At 41.4% G+C, this 16,038-nt stretch overlaps 2 protein-coding genes across 5 annotated transcripts; one reads left to right on the forward strand and one right to left on the reverse strand.

Moving 5' to 3' along the window:
• Positions 1–1,339: 1,339 nt before the first annotated feature.
• ttl (tubulin tyrosine ligase) lies at positions 1,340–8,436 on the reverse strand. Its single transcript, XM_063874959.1, is given in 8 exon segments — positions 1,340–3,916; positions 4,664–4,807; positions 6,284–6,553; positions 6,644–6,779; positions 7,030–7,111; positions 7,113–7,263; positions 7,356–7,434; positions 7,635–8,436. Coding segments are annotated over 8 exon segments (1,233 nt in total). The 5' UTR covers positions 7,792–8,436; the 3' UTR covers positions 1,340–3,702.
• fignl1 (fidgetin-like 1) lies at positions 8,042–12,566 on the forward strand. 4 transcript variants are annotated; one of them, XM_063874955.1, is made up of 2 exons: positions 8,042–8,445; positions 9,964–12,566. In XM_063874955.1, exons 1-2 carry the CDS (start codon positions 8,355–8,357, stop codon positions 11,865–11,867), a joined length of 1,995 nt encoding a protein of 664 aa, XP_063731025.1. In that variant the 5' UTR covers positions 8,042–8,354; the 3' UTR covers positions 11,868–12,566. The 4 variants fall into 4 exon arrangements, with proteins under 4 accessions (XP_063731025.1, XP_063731027.1, XP_063731028.1 ...); XM_063874957.1 differs by lacking the exon at positions 8,042–8,445 and adding an exon at positions 8,730–8,965; XM_063874958.1 differs by lacking the exon at positions 8,042–8,445 and adding an exon at positions 9,029–9,198.
• The last annotated feature ends 3,472 nt before the right edge of the window (positions 12,567–16,038 follow it).

A 16,038-nucleotide genomic window follows, 5' to 3' on the forward strand; every position in this document is an offset into this window, starting at 1 on the left:
AGTGTCTCTTAATGCATTTGACTTTGAGTGCAATGGAGTTTAAATTGATAATGTAAGATATATTCACATCTCACATGTTCTGTGTGGTTTCCTCCAGGTCCTGGTGGACTTCACAGACTTCCAGATCTACAGCAGCAGATCCAGAGCCGAGCATCAGAGACGGTTATTCCTCCGCACCCTCCACCTTCATCACCAACTCCTGCTCTTCTTAAAGTTCAATAAAGTCCATCAAACTCTGAAATTATTAGATCAGATTGTTTCAGTCCAAGAATGAACATAATTAGGCAATTTACTTTAAATCTCTCATATTTTACTTTATTTTTTCTCATTCCCTTTTATGAGAAATGCTTGAAATGATCGAGAAGCCACTGTGATGGATATGCCTATTTAAACTTATAAGGACTAATGAGTCCAAACTCAAATATGTGTTAATTCAAGTTATCAATGTTTTAACTTGTGATAACTAGTTTTAACAGTTACATATCATTTCATTTTTAGGTTTTTCTTTCCTCATGTGAATCTGTGCTATCCTGTTTTTCAATCTCTCTCTCTGTTGCTGCTTTAACTCCTGAGTTTCTCCACGTGGATTAATATAGGTTCATCTGATTTTATCTTAATGTACAATGTAAAACAACCAGCTCATATTCTTTTAAATAAGTAAACATTTGAAGTAGATCAAAATTAATTAAAAGAAAATTCAACATGTTCCACAGTAAAACTTTCAGAAAGCAACACACCACAGCAGTGCTCATACTTCATGATCAAACTTTGAATCATTCTAACCTGTAGATGATTTACTGATCACTAAATATGGAATAACCTTTTACTTTTGGCAACAAAAGAGATGAAGATGTCTCTTGAGGGGGATCGCGCCTGTGAATAGACGCTGTAGTGCAGCCCGAGCGATACAGCAGGGACCCAGTCTTTATGCACTCTGAACACACACCTGGGACAACACACACACTCAACAACATCGTGTTTACATGTTACAGCAGCTTCTTCTCTACATTTATTTTGGTCTTCACATGGAAACCTTCATAACCCACTTCTGAGTGTTTGTCCTACAGCGCCTCCTCCTGGAGGAGAGCAGCAATTAGCATCAATCCTTCCAGGCACTGCAGCAGCACAGATACAGCAAACTAACCTGGCCTATAATACATGGATGTATTATAAGAACATATTGGCATTCAGAGAGGATTTGGGATTTTAATAACGTGACGTCATCAGTGAGCCTGACATTGGCATTAGGGAACCAAAAAACCTCTGCAGCTGTTTAATAGGTATTAAAGTGATGTGTAATCACATAATCACTTAAAGCAAAAATATACACGACAGAGGCTTTTAATAGTAATCTTTTTTTATTCTAATAATATCATTTCTGATAAAGACAAATGTTCATGCAAGATTTTGGATAAAGCATTACTGAATAAAAACACAGCACACAGACATCCCTCTGAATGTGACCCTTCTGTTGTTGGCCAATTGATGCAATAATGTCCGGAAAACAGCAACTACAAAACATGGACAATGAAAACACAGCAGGGATAAGATCTTTGGTAAAGATGAGGAAACCCACGAATAATATGACAAAACATGATCAACTGAGAAAATGACATCATCAAATTCAAGAGGTCATATCAATGAGGCGAAACCACTTCAATACAACAACGAAGGTGCTTTAAAACGCTGGAGGTCTAATTGCTTCTTTTCACCAATATGCAATTCCCCCTAAGGCACCCGTCCCTTCGATGGAAAGGCTTTTCCCTAAGAATTTAAAAGCAAATACTGATTGTTTGCATTGTTTTTTTTAACCAGCAACAAAACAATAAAAGTATTTGTAACCACAAATTAATGACAAAACTACATTGATATTTTTCCTTATTATTAGCTACATCAGGGCATTGCAATACATAAATGCATTCATCATATCTTTACAATAACTCATTTCTTGTCAGTGTAATCTGCTCTGCACATGTTTCTCACCTTCAACTTACTTATCCTTCATTTACATCTTGTAAACACAAACACAGTCAATTCAAACATAAATAAATGCTCCAAAGTTGTCCCTTAACTAATGTTACTCACAACATGGGATGTAAAGCCTCTTGAATCAAGGTCAGAATAGAGGAACAGCAGGGGTTCTAACAATAGGAGAGGCATAGTAAAACTCCTATACTGACTTATTCTCTGGTAGAAGGAGCCAAATGAGTGGTCTACCCATCATGCAACTCACAAATCTTCAGGTAATTTAAAGGTCAATGTCTGAGGAAATATTCCCTTCTAAAAACATTAACATAAAATAGGTGTTCCCCTCAGACTCTTATTTCTCTACAAAGACATTCAGACAAATGAAATATTCCAAGGGCTCCATGAAACAAAACAGTAAAATCACTAAACAAATAAAACAAGTGTAAAAAAAACAGTTAAGACATGATTGAACACCAGATAAAACTGAAGAAGAGGCAGTGATGAAGATGTGTCTGTGACTTCCTTATAGCCGCTGGCTGCCCACTGTCTTTGGTAACAACACATCTGACATAGTAAGCTGTACAAGAGCAGTGAAAATACTTTGAATTAGTGTTGTATGTTCTCTGTCTGTTCATCACGTCAGCTTCAGTTCATGGGGTCTGTAACACACTTTGTACAATCTACTCTACGCCCATTACAACAGCTCAAAATCAATCTACACACGTGTTGACGACACTCTACAAGGACGGTCTAGCTTTTCAGATATCAGAAATAAAACAGACATTAGAGCAGCTCTTTACAAAACCAGAGCAGAAGGTGCTTTACTTTGCGGGGCTGGTATGAGGATGCTTTGTACTACATGCTTTCACACAAACATGCTCTCTTCGAACAAAAAATAAAACACCAACATTTCTGTAGATAGACAATTTCTAAACAAATTGTTAAGAACAGAAAAATGATGGCTAATACTGATCCCCTTCAGGGGATTCTCTGTCCCTCCTGTAGAGGTCAGAGGTCAGGGACACTTGTACGGACGGATTGGGTTTACCAGAACTGGAAGGTCTCCCTGTTTATGACCATCTGTCCTTAATGCAAATCGTGTTCTGTCCACAAGGCTGAGTTAAGAGAAACCTTGATCTTGACTTCTTCATTATTTATTAGACAGATAAGGGTTATATTTTAGTTTTTCAAATTGTATCAACTTTTGATCGCTGTAAGCCTTTCCACAATTCTGAACTGGACAGAAACGTCAATAAAAAAAGAATTATAATAAAAACTAGCATTCAAAATTTCAAAAATTCAATGCCAATGAATTTGTTTCACACTAATAATTGTTGACTGATCATGGGAGCGTTGACTTTATTGAGCAACAGTGCAAAGGCTTATAGAATAAGTACGAGTCACAGTAACAGAGCAAGCTAACTGGCAGTTTTTTTTAAGGGAGCATGGCTGGAAATGTAAGGCACTACAGTCTCAGCATCCTTCAGTCCTCCTTTAATCTGCTTGTGGAGAAACCAGCGATGGGACTGAGATGGAAGGGTGTCTGTCCTCATTCGGAAACTCCCACAAAGTTTGTCGATTTATCCCCGACCTCCCAGATGCATAATGACAAGATCATTTCTGCAGCACAGCTAGGAGAGGTACAATCAAAAGGTACTTCTCAATGGGAGTTACTAGTGAGGACAGAGCAGGAGGAAGCCGTACAGAGGAGACGAGGGGATTGTTTGAGTGTGCTTACAGTCGAGTGAAAGGGCCCACGTGAAGAGGCCCTCTTATTTTAGGAGAGGAGCAGGAGTTGGTGGTGAACATGGAGGATGGAGAGGAGGAATATGGGGAGGATGAGTAAGGTGAAGAGGAAGCAGACGAGGAGTCGCCGCTGCTGTTCAGGGTGAACACACTGGAAATAGCCACATCCACAATGCCTTGGCACAGCTCTGAATACAGTTTCCTAGAGGGGGAAGGAAATAGGGTTGTCAACAGTGCCCTTACACTTTTATATTTTCTAAAAAAAAACTGAAATATATCAGGGACAGGCCTGAGGAAAAAAGGTAAAGGATTTTTCTTGTTTGTTTTTTAATTTAATAATAAAGTCAAAAATGTTGAGAAGGTGACGAAGTGTTAAGAAAAGAGTCGAAAACTCAAACATAAGCTAAAATACTTTCACTTTTCGTGCCAATTAAAAAATTTATCAGAGGAGGAAGACAATATTTGTTTTGGACATTTTGAGATTTTAAATGTTGAGAATAAACACCCAAATCTGGAGAATAAATCAAACTACTAGTGAATGCAATAAAAGTGTGACTATTCTCCAGGTGCAAAATAAAATCTTAAACGTTTTTTCCCCATTATGCCTGTCCCTTTACTTTTCTGTACAATCCACAGCTAGGTGTGACTGACTACCACATATCTGGCACATTCACATTCACAAAAAACTAACTAATGTAGACCAAATGGAATTCTAAGCCTTGCAACAATGGTAACCCTCAATGGGAGGCAAACTAAAACAACAACAACTATATTTGAAATATTTTTACAAAATTAAGGGAATCGATTTTAAGCTTATTTCCTCTCTAAAAGCCCAAAAATCATGAATGAGGAATTAATGTTTGATTGCAAGGCCGTAAAAATGTTAGATTTTCAGATGAAAAAAAAACAACTGGAGGGGAAACAGGGAATTCTGCTGAATGTTACTGACTGTGCACAGGCTGGAGCTCCATTGATCTCAATGAGCCACACTTTGAAGCTTTCGTCCACCATGAAGTCAAACCCGAAGAGTTGGAAGCTCTGGTAGGACAGGTGCTTGGTGCTGATTGACGGCTCGATACACGTCAGACAGCTCCTGTGGACCCAGACAGAAAATCGACTCAGATCGTCTGACTGTTAGACAAACATGTTAACAGCTTTGTGCCGTGTGCAAACATTTGATACAATCCATCAGAAACTTTGCAGGGTATCGCTGACCTTTACAGACCTCCACTGACATTTGAAACGGAAATGCAAAAAAAAAACCTCTTCCTTTCCAATTTGTGTATATGGTAAATGCGGTCGATGGAAGCAACATATTCCACAGTATGAGCGATATTGGCAGAGAAAGCTTGACCTGCAAAATCTGTTGTTCTTCCTGCATAGAGCACCACCATTTCACATAACAGTGATACAATTTAGAAGGGCCCCCTCATGCTCATTTGTGCCTCCACTGGGACATGTCTCCATGCTTTTCTGTTCAGAAAGCTCTTTATTTTTCTCATACTGCCTGTGCTGCAGTACCTCTTTTCACCCTCTGTCTGAAACCAGAGCCCAGTCTGCTCTGATTGGTTAGCTGGCTCTGTTATTATTGTTCAACCTTTAAGTGAGGTCCTGCCTCTTATCCTATCACATAAAATGTGTTGGAGCACTAGCCGAAAGCGTGAGTGTTACGTAGTGATCTTTAACCAAACAAAAGGATTCCAATGGAAAAACAACAAAAAGCACAAGAGGGCCCCTTTAAGTGCAAGGCAGGCTATTTCCACCTCTCTGCCTCTGTCTAATGTCACTCAAAAACAGAACTGCTCTGTTCTGTTTGCCTGTACTGAAAAGCTTTTACATAACAGCACAAGCGGCATCCCAAGGTATGAGTGCAGCTGATCTTATGGATGAGGACACAGCAGGGCGAGGCCGAGGCTGCATTAGCTGTGCAAGAGGAAATGGCCCTGAAGATGATCTGAGCATTAGAAGCTCATGCGCAATGCATCCTGGTACATGTAGGCACTGCCACTGCAAGCAGGAGGACTCAGCTGTCTCGGCCAAAACAGCACGCACAGAGGAGTTTATTGCTTCAGTTGACTACACATCACATCAGCAGCGATGGGACATCCACATAAAGGCTTTTTTCCTCTAAGGGATGGTGCTGGGATTTCATGGATACCACAGTCACATTTCTATAGTTGTAACACTTGACTTAAAATAAAAATCTGACTAAAATATCTGTCTAAGACCATATCTAAATGCTATTGAGCAGATACAATCTCACTATTTTGCAAGCTGAAATCAGTGGCTTTCCCAATTGCTATCCTCTAACAAACACAGCGCCTTGTCTCTTGTTTAAATCCGGTCATCTATAGAGGTAAAATGTCAATTTGCAAAACAAGTAACTTGTACAAGAAAAATGTTATTTACATAGACTGTCAACTTGGAAAGATTTTTATTTAACAACTTAGTAACATTTCAGTAGAAATGCTTGAAGAACATAAAATAAAAACCACACAGATGTTTTTGAGTTTATGGTGGGCTACAATGTGAGACCGAAAAAGAAAAAGCCAAAACAAGGAGGACCTACTTGATGATCTGTTTGATCTGAGGTAATATGGAGGTCTCCAGCGTGACATTGTGAGTGTTCAGCAGGTACAGCCTGAACTCATCGAAGAACATCTCATTCCCCTCCTCGTACCGCCCGTAGTTCTGGGAGTGCTCCTTCTGGATGCAGTGGTTGGTCAGGTGGCTGGTCATGTCCTGCAGGTCGGAGCTGTTGTAGGGCTCCGAGGACGTCCGCAGCACGCCTTCCCGGTATAAATATATGTTGTACTGATGGTCCACTAGCACCCAGCTCCTAGCAATAGCACAACATAACAGCGAACAGTTAGAACGCCCAGCCAGACTAGCATCGTCTCACCTGGTTAGTTAGACATAGAAGACCTACCTGATGTCAAACTTCCGATTTCCCGGCTGCAGAAGCAGAGGCTTTTCCAGGTACTTCTGAATAACATGAACCTGTCCCTGATTATCAATGTACTCCAGCAGCTGATTAGCATCATGGGATATCAAAATTCCAGCACCTGTTGTAATGAAAACAGATTGGAAAGCCGTTTAAACAGACCACACACTCTTTTAACATTATGAGCAAAGTTTCCAACATTTTATGTTTTGAAAAAGGCTGCAAAACTCTTCCAAATACCTCTGTATGTAAAGTATGTAATCCATATGATTCACTTCGATATTTTAAAAGATACTCAGGGAAAAAAGTATTTCTAATGTGTACTTTATCTTGAAGTTAAACCAAGAAATGTAAAATGGTAAAGTTGTTACCTTTAGCTCCAGAAGAAGACTTGGCTATCCACACTGTGCCGTCCCCACTTTCTTTTTTAGAGTGATAGGACGCCAAAAAAAACCTCTCGTTCATCTGTTTTGGGATTGCTCTTCAGGTGGCTAATTCCATTGGTAGCTGGAGCCACAGGGGTTTTGAGGTTAGTGGGATAGATGATGTAGGATTCTGGGAACCAGTTAGAGGAGTCGGACAGCTCTGGGCTCGTCTTTATAAGCCTAATGGTAAAGAAATGAAGTGGTCAGTTAATGCAACGCCATTTGAATAATTAATTTGCACAAAAGTACATTATTGAATTTCATAAACTGACTTGACTAAGGACGCCTTCCTGCAAAGCTTGTCTGCTCCCCTGTAGTAATTCACCAGCTGCACCAGGCCTGGTTCATGACCTGTGAAGTCCAAAAGGAAGACACTTTAAAATGCATTAAAATAATCGTTTGTGTTTGACTTCACATCACAAAATTCCCACAGGAAGCTGGAGCAGAAGTCCTGCACAGTCACAGCAGCTGTGTCATCTGCAGCTGTGGGTGGACACCAAATTTAGCACACAAATGTCACCATCATACTAAATAAGAAAAAGCATATTTACCCAGACGTCCAAAGGGTAGTCTGTTCCGTTCCCCAAGCATCAAATTGAATCTGGGATTGTCTCTTTTCAGCCTTTTCCATTGTCCGGAAGAGAGGAGGATTTTGGAAACTTCTGCATAAACAGTGCTGTTTTCGTCACGGGTGACAAACGTATACATGGTGGTATTTATAATGCCACGTTGAGGGGAAGTTAGTACTAAAAACGATTGAATATAAATAACTAGCAACGTAAATAACGTAGTTAGCTGTGATGCTGTCTGGTTGGCACTGCAGCAGACAGACTGTTCGGGGTTATCTCCACTGTCCGTGCCATGACGATGAGTCAGTCATATCCAGTCCACTCTTCCCTGTTAACTCACAATATTGTTCGGAAACCCCTGCAGAAGAAGCTTGATGCTAATGGGAATCATATATAAAACATCGTCACATGTGATGGATAGCAGTTCCAGGTTGCTGCGCAGACAGGGCTCCTCACCCCAGACAAGGGTGTGACTGACTGCTGCTCCTGGCTCCTGGGGCTGGTCCCGTTTGGACTAATTAAGATCCAGTCTCCGGTTTAGCTATAGCTAACGGACTGCGACTGCTATGAACAGCTATCCAGGAAACTTTTCCCGTACCCGTTCTCAAAGACAAAGGCCTTTTAATAAATAGACCGAAACATTAACTTAAAACATAGTTAGCCTCACAATATCACAAACGCAGCATATTACTCCCACCATGGATGTATGAAGACAACGGTGGCGTTTCCTCTGAAGCTCAGCAGTCGCTGTCATCCGCTGTCGACAGCATAAACAAAAAGCGGCCCGGTTGTGGTAGGTGTAGTTTGTGTGTCAAATGATATCAAGACTCGTTCGTATTTATTTAGTTATTATAAACATACACGTTAATTAACAACGTCTTCAATAAACTGTGTGTACAATTCTGATTTCTTCAAAAATAATATAAATCGAAGTTTATTGTCCAACCGATTTCCAGCTAAACCTGTACTACATTTCCCAGAATGCAAGACAATAAAGCGACAATCTAATTATTGCATTTATGTGATATGGCCACACGATGGCTCTGTAGACCTCTAATCACTTTTGTTGCGGTCAGTACCTCCTGTTGAAACTAAAGTCCGGATAAACCAAGTTTCTAAACTTCAAGAGAGGGTTTTACTGTCTTGTTGTACTCTTTTTGTCATGAGTGAAGAACCTTTATATGTGGTACTTGGTAGAGTGGCATAATAGCACTAAACAGATCCTACATACTCTGTGGGAGAACCCGAGGGATAAATGGAGCACTCCCTAGTTGTGACAAGTTATTGGCCCCGTTCCGATATTTTCAAATGAGGTATTTGCTTCAATTTAGTTCTTTTATATTCTCATAGTTTCACCACAGCTCGACGCTTTGTCAATGTAATAATACTAGCGTTTGTTTAATTTGGACTCGTTTTATAATTTATGCAAGAGCGATGCTGAAAGATAGTTAACAGATAATGTTCTCCAATAACGAATTGGAACGAAACAGGAAGTCGTGCTGCAAAGGAAGCAAACGGTGGCGCGAAAAACTGAACTGCAGTTAAAGTACAGCAGCTTTCAACTCGTTTATATTATTATGCACCTTGTGTTTGTAGTATAACTCCCACTTTTATTATAATATCAGAAGATTTACAATATAGTAAGTGTCGTTCTTAATTCTCTGTATTGTTGTGTGGTGTGTAGTGAGGTGTATTTTCCCTAAACGCTTGTATTCTGTAAATCAGAAGGACCCGTCTACAGACTGTTTATAACTGCATGTCACGGAGACTGCTAGGTTTTTTACTTGTCATTGTCATGAATTTATAGTGATACTGCAGAAGCTTTGGTCAGTGAACGCACCTCTAGTACAGCTCTTTATATACAGTCTATGGTAAAGCTGCATGTTTACCAAATTAGATGTTTTTGCATAGCTACATGTAGTTAAAGGGGGGTTCCAACAGTGTTACCCTTTGTAATACACCATTAAAGATTAGTAAAAACTAAAAGGAAACGGTGGCATGATGCTCTCTGTCAAAATTAAAATAAACCCCCTTATGTATAAAGGTTATCTGAGCTTGGCTATGTAGTTTAGGCATGCTTAAAACAACAAGTGTGGCGTTGCAACGACAGGTATTTACCATAGAGTGTATTTTACCATTTTTTAAAAATCAGTTCTTGTGAGCCACATTGTGAGTTATTGTCAATCAAATCGACTGTTCCCTTTATTATATCTCTGCATATCACATAATGTGTGGGTTAGGGAGGATCTGTACCTTGGCTTTTACTGAGGTCATGTATTTTTAATAACTTTTGTCCCGTCTTCTTCATCAGACTGGAGCAGGCCAGGCATGAGTGAAGCACACCTGGACGAATGGCAGAGGAGGTCCTTTGACATTTCATCTGGCAACTGTACACCTGAACAGACGGCCGATACCTACCGGGCCCACATCCTCTCCATTCAGTATGCATGGGCAAGCTCCCAGCTCTCTCAGGCCGGCATGGCCAGCCTGCTCAGGACATACTCTGAGCGCTACGCCGCAGTTCTGGACTCGGATGACCCCCGCACAGGGCTGAACAACTATGCAGATAGCGCTCTGCACCTGGCTCGCAGTCAGAGGAACCACAGTGACAAATGGGAGTCATCCTTCACCATGGAGAGTGTGCTGGAGCTACCCTGCGTGAAGAGGATGATTCAGTCAGGGACGGGGGGAAGCGGCTCCCTGGTGGCAGCAGGAGATGTTAACATATCTGTGGGGCAAGAGAGCAAAGGCAGCTCCCTACCTGCTACTTTTACTGGGGGCCGGTCAGAGACTGCATTGTTCAAACCCACAGTTCCACCCCAGCCTAAAACAGAGGTTAACACCACTGCCAGTAATCCAAACTCATTCTCCCGTCCTCCAGCCCGACCACAGTCTGTGTTTACTCCCTCTTCCTCAGCTCTTCCCCAGGGAAACCCAGGGGGAACACCGAACTATCAGTCCTCCTTCTTACCCACCTCCAACCCATCTAAGCGGAAGAATTTTTACAACACAGACGGAGGAGATGGTGGCAGGGTGCAGCAGGGAGGTCAAGGAGGCAGTGACCCGCGAGCTGGAAGCACCTTTAAAACGGCTCGCGAGCAGTTCCTTGTTGAGCAACAGAAAAAACACGCCAACCAGCCACACAGAGCTCAGGCCTCTTTGCCGGCAGCAGCTTTGAAGAAATCTCTAGGAGCCAACAGGCCGCGGGGTACATTTTCTAAATTTGTGTCACCCATTCCCCGACAAGAAGAAGAAGAAGAAGAAGGATGGGCGAGCTGTAATTCCAATCAGGAACCTCAGATTGGGGACGAGCGCCTGAAAAACTTTGAGCCGAAGATAATCGAGCTGATCATGAGTGAGATCATGGACCACGGGCCTCCTGTAGTCTGGGAGGACATCGCAGGCCTGGAGTTCGCCAAGACCACCATAAAGGAGATTGTAGTTTGGCCCATGCTGCGACCTGACATCTTCACAGGCCTCCGGGGTCCACCTAAAGGCATCCTGCTTTTTGGACCCCCAGGGACTGGAAAAACTCTGATAGGGAAATGCATAGCTTGCCAGTCAGGTGCCACCTTCTTTAGCATCAGCGCTTCATCGCTTACATCCAAGTGGGTGGGTGAGGGAGAGAAAATGGTACGAGCCCTGTTTGCCATCGCCCGCTGCCACCAGCCTGCTGTCATCTTCATAGATGAGATCGACTCGCTGTTGTCCCAGCGGACGGATGGGGAGCACGACTCCTCACGCAGGATAAAAACAGAGTTCCTGGTTCAGCTAGACGGAGCAACAACAGCAGCCGAGGATCGCATCCTGGTGGTGGGCGCCACCAACCGGCCGCAAGAGATAGACGAGGCTGCCCGACGACGCCTGGCAAAGAGATTATATATCCCCCTGCCTGAGGGAACGGCCCGACGGCAGATAATCACTAACCTCATGACACAAGAGAAGAACCAGCTGAGGGAAGAGGAGCTGGAGAGCGTGGTTGGAGCCACAGAGGGGTTCTCAGGCGCCGACATGACGCAGCTCTGCAGAGAAGCGGCACTCGGGCCCATCCGCAGCATCCAGCTCAGTGACATGGCCACCATCACTGCAGACCAGGTGAGACCCATCCTCTACAGAGACTTCCAGGAGGCCCTGCAGACGGTACGGCCCAGTGTCTCATCGAAAGACTTGGAGTTGTATGAGGATTGGAACAAGACCTTTGGCTGTGGACGTTAAACGTGGCTTCTTATCCTGATATATTATTTATGTTAGTTGGATTTCAGCTCTGGAGGAATCTATACAACAGAGTGTGCAGAGATAAAAGCATGTGCACTTTACACTGTTTCCAAAAAATAACAACAACAGTGTCTGTCATAAAAGCACAGACACCTAAAAGCATCACAGAGAATGCTCTCTGAATGCAGGGATATCTGTCAAATTTCATTACACTGAGGAGGTATTGCTGTTATTTTGTCCACCGCAAATATGTCCAAAAGTTACTTTTAATTGAATTCATCTTTTTACAACCATCCTGATGTTTTGTGTAACCATTAATATTCGTTCCTACCAAAAGGCTGTTGCAGAACAAATCCAGTGATCTTAATGCTGACCGGATGGAAGAGTTTTCTGTTGTTCCCAGCTGATGCAGTATCTTCTGTTTTCTTTGGATATTTATTTCACTGTTGCTGTGTGATTTGCTGAAGGCATCAAGATATGTGATATGTAGATAAAGCAATGATTTCAGTTCATATTATAGCAGCTAGAATCCTTCTTGTAATGCTTTGAAGAAGAACATTCAGCATGTTTAATAACCATTACAATAGATATTCTCACCTCTTTCAAATATTGTGTGTCATGACTAGTTCCTAGTTTAATTCTTAATTGAATTGCCAACATTTTATTATTTTCCTAATAAATAAAAATGTTACCATCATATACATGTTTGTTCCTGTCAGAGAATTGAAACGCATAACTATTAATATTGGAATCTCTGCACTTGATCCTCCTTTCCATCTAATCTGAGTTTTATTCGCACATCTCTTATATTTTGCCCGATGTTTCGTCCTGTGGTTTTTCCTGAGACTGGATATGCTAATCATATCAATGGAAGTTGGGCAACTCAGGGAGTATTGTGGGTTTAAGTAAAAAAAAAAGAAGCACAACCCTGAACGCTTGACTCCCTTCCTGTTGGTGATTCAGACAGCAGTGGACTCAGCAGGAAAAGTGGTTACTGCAATAGCTCCTTTTTTTAGAGGATGAACTCCAATCCACATGCTGATGTAGATGTTTATATGTTAAACTGTCTGTCCAGTTAATTTCTCTTCGTTAATGACCACTGGTCAACAGATTTTCTTTTTTTGTTGTTGAATCCCTCACTGGTCGTACACTGGTGATATTGAGCAGGACCATTATAGATTGTGCACACATGAAATGAAATTCTCATGTAAATTTCATGAAACAATCTTTGAAAATCTGGAAGACCATGAAAAAAGACTTTCATTCATTTTTCATCTTTTTGTCAAGTCGCTGATAAATATTTCATACGTGTGTTTGGCCACTCTATGGAAACTTTGTTGAATAAGCCAGCAGTGAAAGACTTGTCACACACACACACACACACACACACACACACACACACACACACACACACACACACACACACACACACACACACACACACACACACACACACACACACCTCCCTTGGGTGTCTCTTTACAGGGGGGCGGCTCACAGCTGGACCGGGACAGATGCACAGAATTCCTCTGGTGCTGGTGGGATCTGCCGAGTATGGGCTGAAGACGGAGCCATATGGTGGACGCTTGTATCTGAATTGACTGGCTGTGCAGCAGTGGTCACAAACAACACACAATATGTTTATTGAGAAACGGAGGTATGAACTTTTATCATATTTTTGTTATTCCAATTATGAATACTGTTTTTAAGATTTCTTTATAATGCCTGTTTTGATATTGTATTTTTTTCTTCTTCAGGAATAGAATCTGATGGCAATAACATTCAGAAACAATGTAAAAAAGGATTACAAAAACAGATCTGTATCTGGCGTTTTAGCTTAGAAGAGTATACATTTAATTCAGAGAAAAACTATTTAAAGTTATAGCCATCCTTAAAATGTTCTTGAAATCAAACTTTTTAATTAATATTATTTAGCTATTTTTTTCTAGATATATAAAAAAGTCGCAAATAAATATTTTTACAATTTACACAACTGAGTATTGGCAGCTTTTTCCCACAATATTTTTTTATTTACATTTTTTACAACACGAGACAAAAACAAACATGAAAACATCGTGCATAAAAAGAAGAGAGATCATTTCACAATCTCAGGAACTGCGCTTATTCATCCTCTTGACCATTAGATAAATTCAGATGCTTTACATACTTAATGAAGGGCCTCCATCCCATCTCAAACACATGCTGTCTGGACCTTAATATAGATATCTTCTCCAGTGGAAAATTCTACTGTGAGACTAAACATGGATCCAAAGGAAACAAAGCCACATGCAATCCAGTGTTCCCAACACAATAACAGAAAACTAGTGGTGGGCAGCAAGACATCAGAGAGCGTTCTCAATATTTGATTTCACATTAATTATGAAAGTAACGTGAATTTGTTTCGCTTTGCTGTAAGTAAGCCCCTCATATTTTTTGGTGAATGTTAGATACCTTTACCCATGGTCCTCAAACAGTTCAAATGAAACCATGTGAGAAGCACAGAGGGGAAATGATTGGTGGAACTGCTCAAAGACATATGAAACGTGACAAGAGGCCTCATGCAGAGACTGCTTTTTTTTGGAAGTGGTCAAATGCCAGCAGCAACTCAAGAACTGTACTTCAGTTGAAATTTGAAGGTATAATACAAATATAATCATCAATCAGGTTATACTTTAATATATGCTATTGTAAGCGTCCCTCATCCTTTGGTGAAATTCACAACCTCCCTGAAAAAAAGCTCCTCTTTTGCATGCCGCAATATAAATGTGATAAACACATTAATGCAAGTACAATACAAAAACTATAATATGTAATATATTATTCTGATATGGGCCAATCTGCAAAATCTGAGCTTTTAGTTTTGGTATTATTTTACATTTGAGTTATAATGCTCTTGTTTTACATAACCAATTCAATCCAGAACATTTACTTGTAACAGTATTACGATTCTGTGATCAAACTTCAATACTTCAAATATTTACATTTACGTACAATAGTTCTCTCTGAAATGTAGTGGAGGAGTATACATTCTTCTGTATAATACAAGAACGTGCTTCAGTACAGCTATTGAGGGTACTCAATTACACAAATGTGGCCCCATATTTTAACACACACACAAGTTGAAACGGTGACTAAATTCACAAAAGATCTAGCGCTTATTCTAGCCTTTTATTATTAGGACACGTTCTTTAAAGTGTGAACAACTTTCTGGTTGGATCCTACTGACATTTGGAAAGTGTGATTCTTGAAGGAGTATTTCCGTCAGTCAGCTGGCTGAAAGGGGAAGTGAGATTTGGGATCCTGGCAGGGCCCGAGTTGGTTGGCCAGATTATCCCTCTCATGCAAATGGCCCCCCCTCCCTCCCCCGTTGGGTCCCAGTCAAGCGTGGGGGGCTCAGCGCTGGCCACAGCTGCTTCCCGTTTCTGCTAAATCACACAGCAGCCATCTGGACGAGGCTGCCGCCGCTCAACACCGCCGAGGTGCTCCTGCTGCCCCGACCGAGCCTCTGCAGGCAGGCCGGGCCCTCAGAGCCCCGGCCCCGGCCTTCTGCTCCAGTGCCTGATCCTCTCCGTCCCAGCTCTCCTCAGAGGACACACACTTCAAGTCCTGGACACACGCAAGGCACTTGTCCACATGCTGGTGTGTGTCTGTGTGTGAGCGGCTTATGCTACCAGTACTCCCTTGATGTTACCATTTTAACACGAGCGTCCCTGAGCAGACAAACGCCACCTTAATGTTTCAGCCATGTGTTGTCTGTCTGTTTGGTATCCTTACATTTTAAGATTATATAGTCTGAATTTAGGATTTATGACTACAAACACTGGAAAAAATATAAATATTTGACAGAAATAAGATCCTTTCACAAATTCTAGGTAATTGTATGTGAGGGGTGTTTATTTATTCACCTCTCGGAACATTTTTCTTTTTTTTGACTGAAATGCCAGTCAATCACTCTTATTTCATCCTGGACTGGCAGGAGTGAGCAGATTCTTGAATGACATCTGAACATAATTATTTCAGAAGCTTCGATAGTGTGAAATGAAGTCTTCATATTTCTCTGAGAACTTTTAATAACTCCAGGAATAGCTTTCAGTTTGCTGTGGAAATGTACATATTTTTTGATAGTTGGTTAGTAGGGGCCCTATTAGGCTTTTTTTTTGGGGGGGGGGGG

This window comes from Eleginops maclovinus, chromosome 22 (assembly GCF_036324505.1).
Source record: "Eleginops maclovinus isolate JMC-PN-2008 ecotype Puerto Natales chromosome 22, JC_Emac_rtc_rv5, whole genome shotgun sequence".
In the NCBI taxonomy this organism is placed as follows: domain Eukaryota; kingdom Metazoa; phylum Chordata; class Actinopteri; order Perciformes; family Eleginopidae; genus Eleginops; species Eleginops maclovinus.

What these genes read in the sequence shown, in the direction of transcription:
- fignl1 (XM_063874955.1), top strand. Translation starts at nt 8,355, where the DNA reads ATGTATGAAGACAACGGTGGCGTTTCCTCTGAAGCTCAGCAGTCGCTG. An exon ending in CAAAAAGCGGCCCGGTTGTG is followed by an intron (nt 8,446 to 9,963) that starts GTAGGTGTAGTT and finishes CTTCTTCATCAG; the next exon opens with ACTGGAGCAGGCCAGGCATG.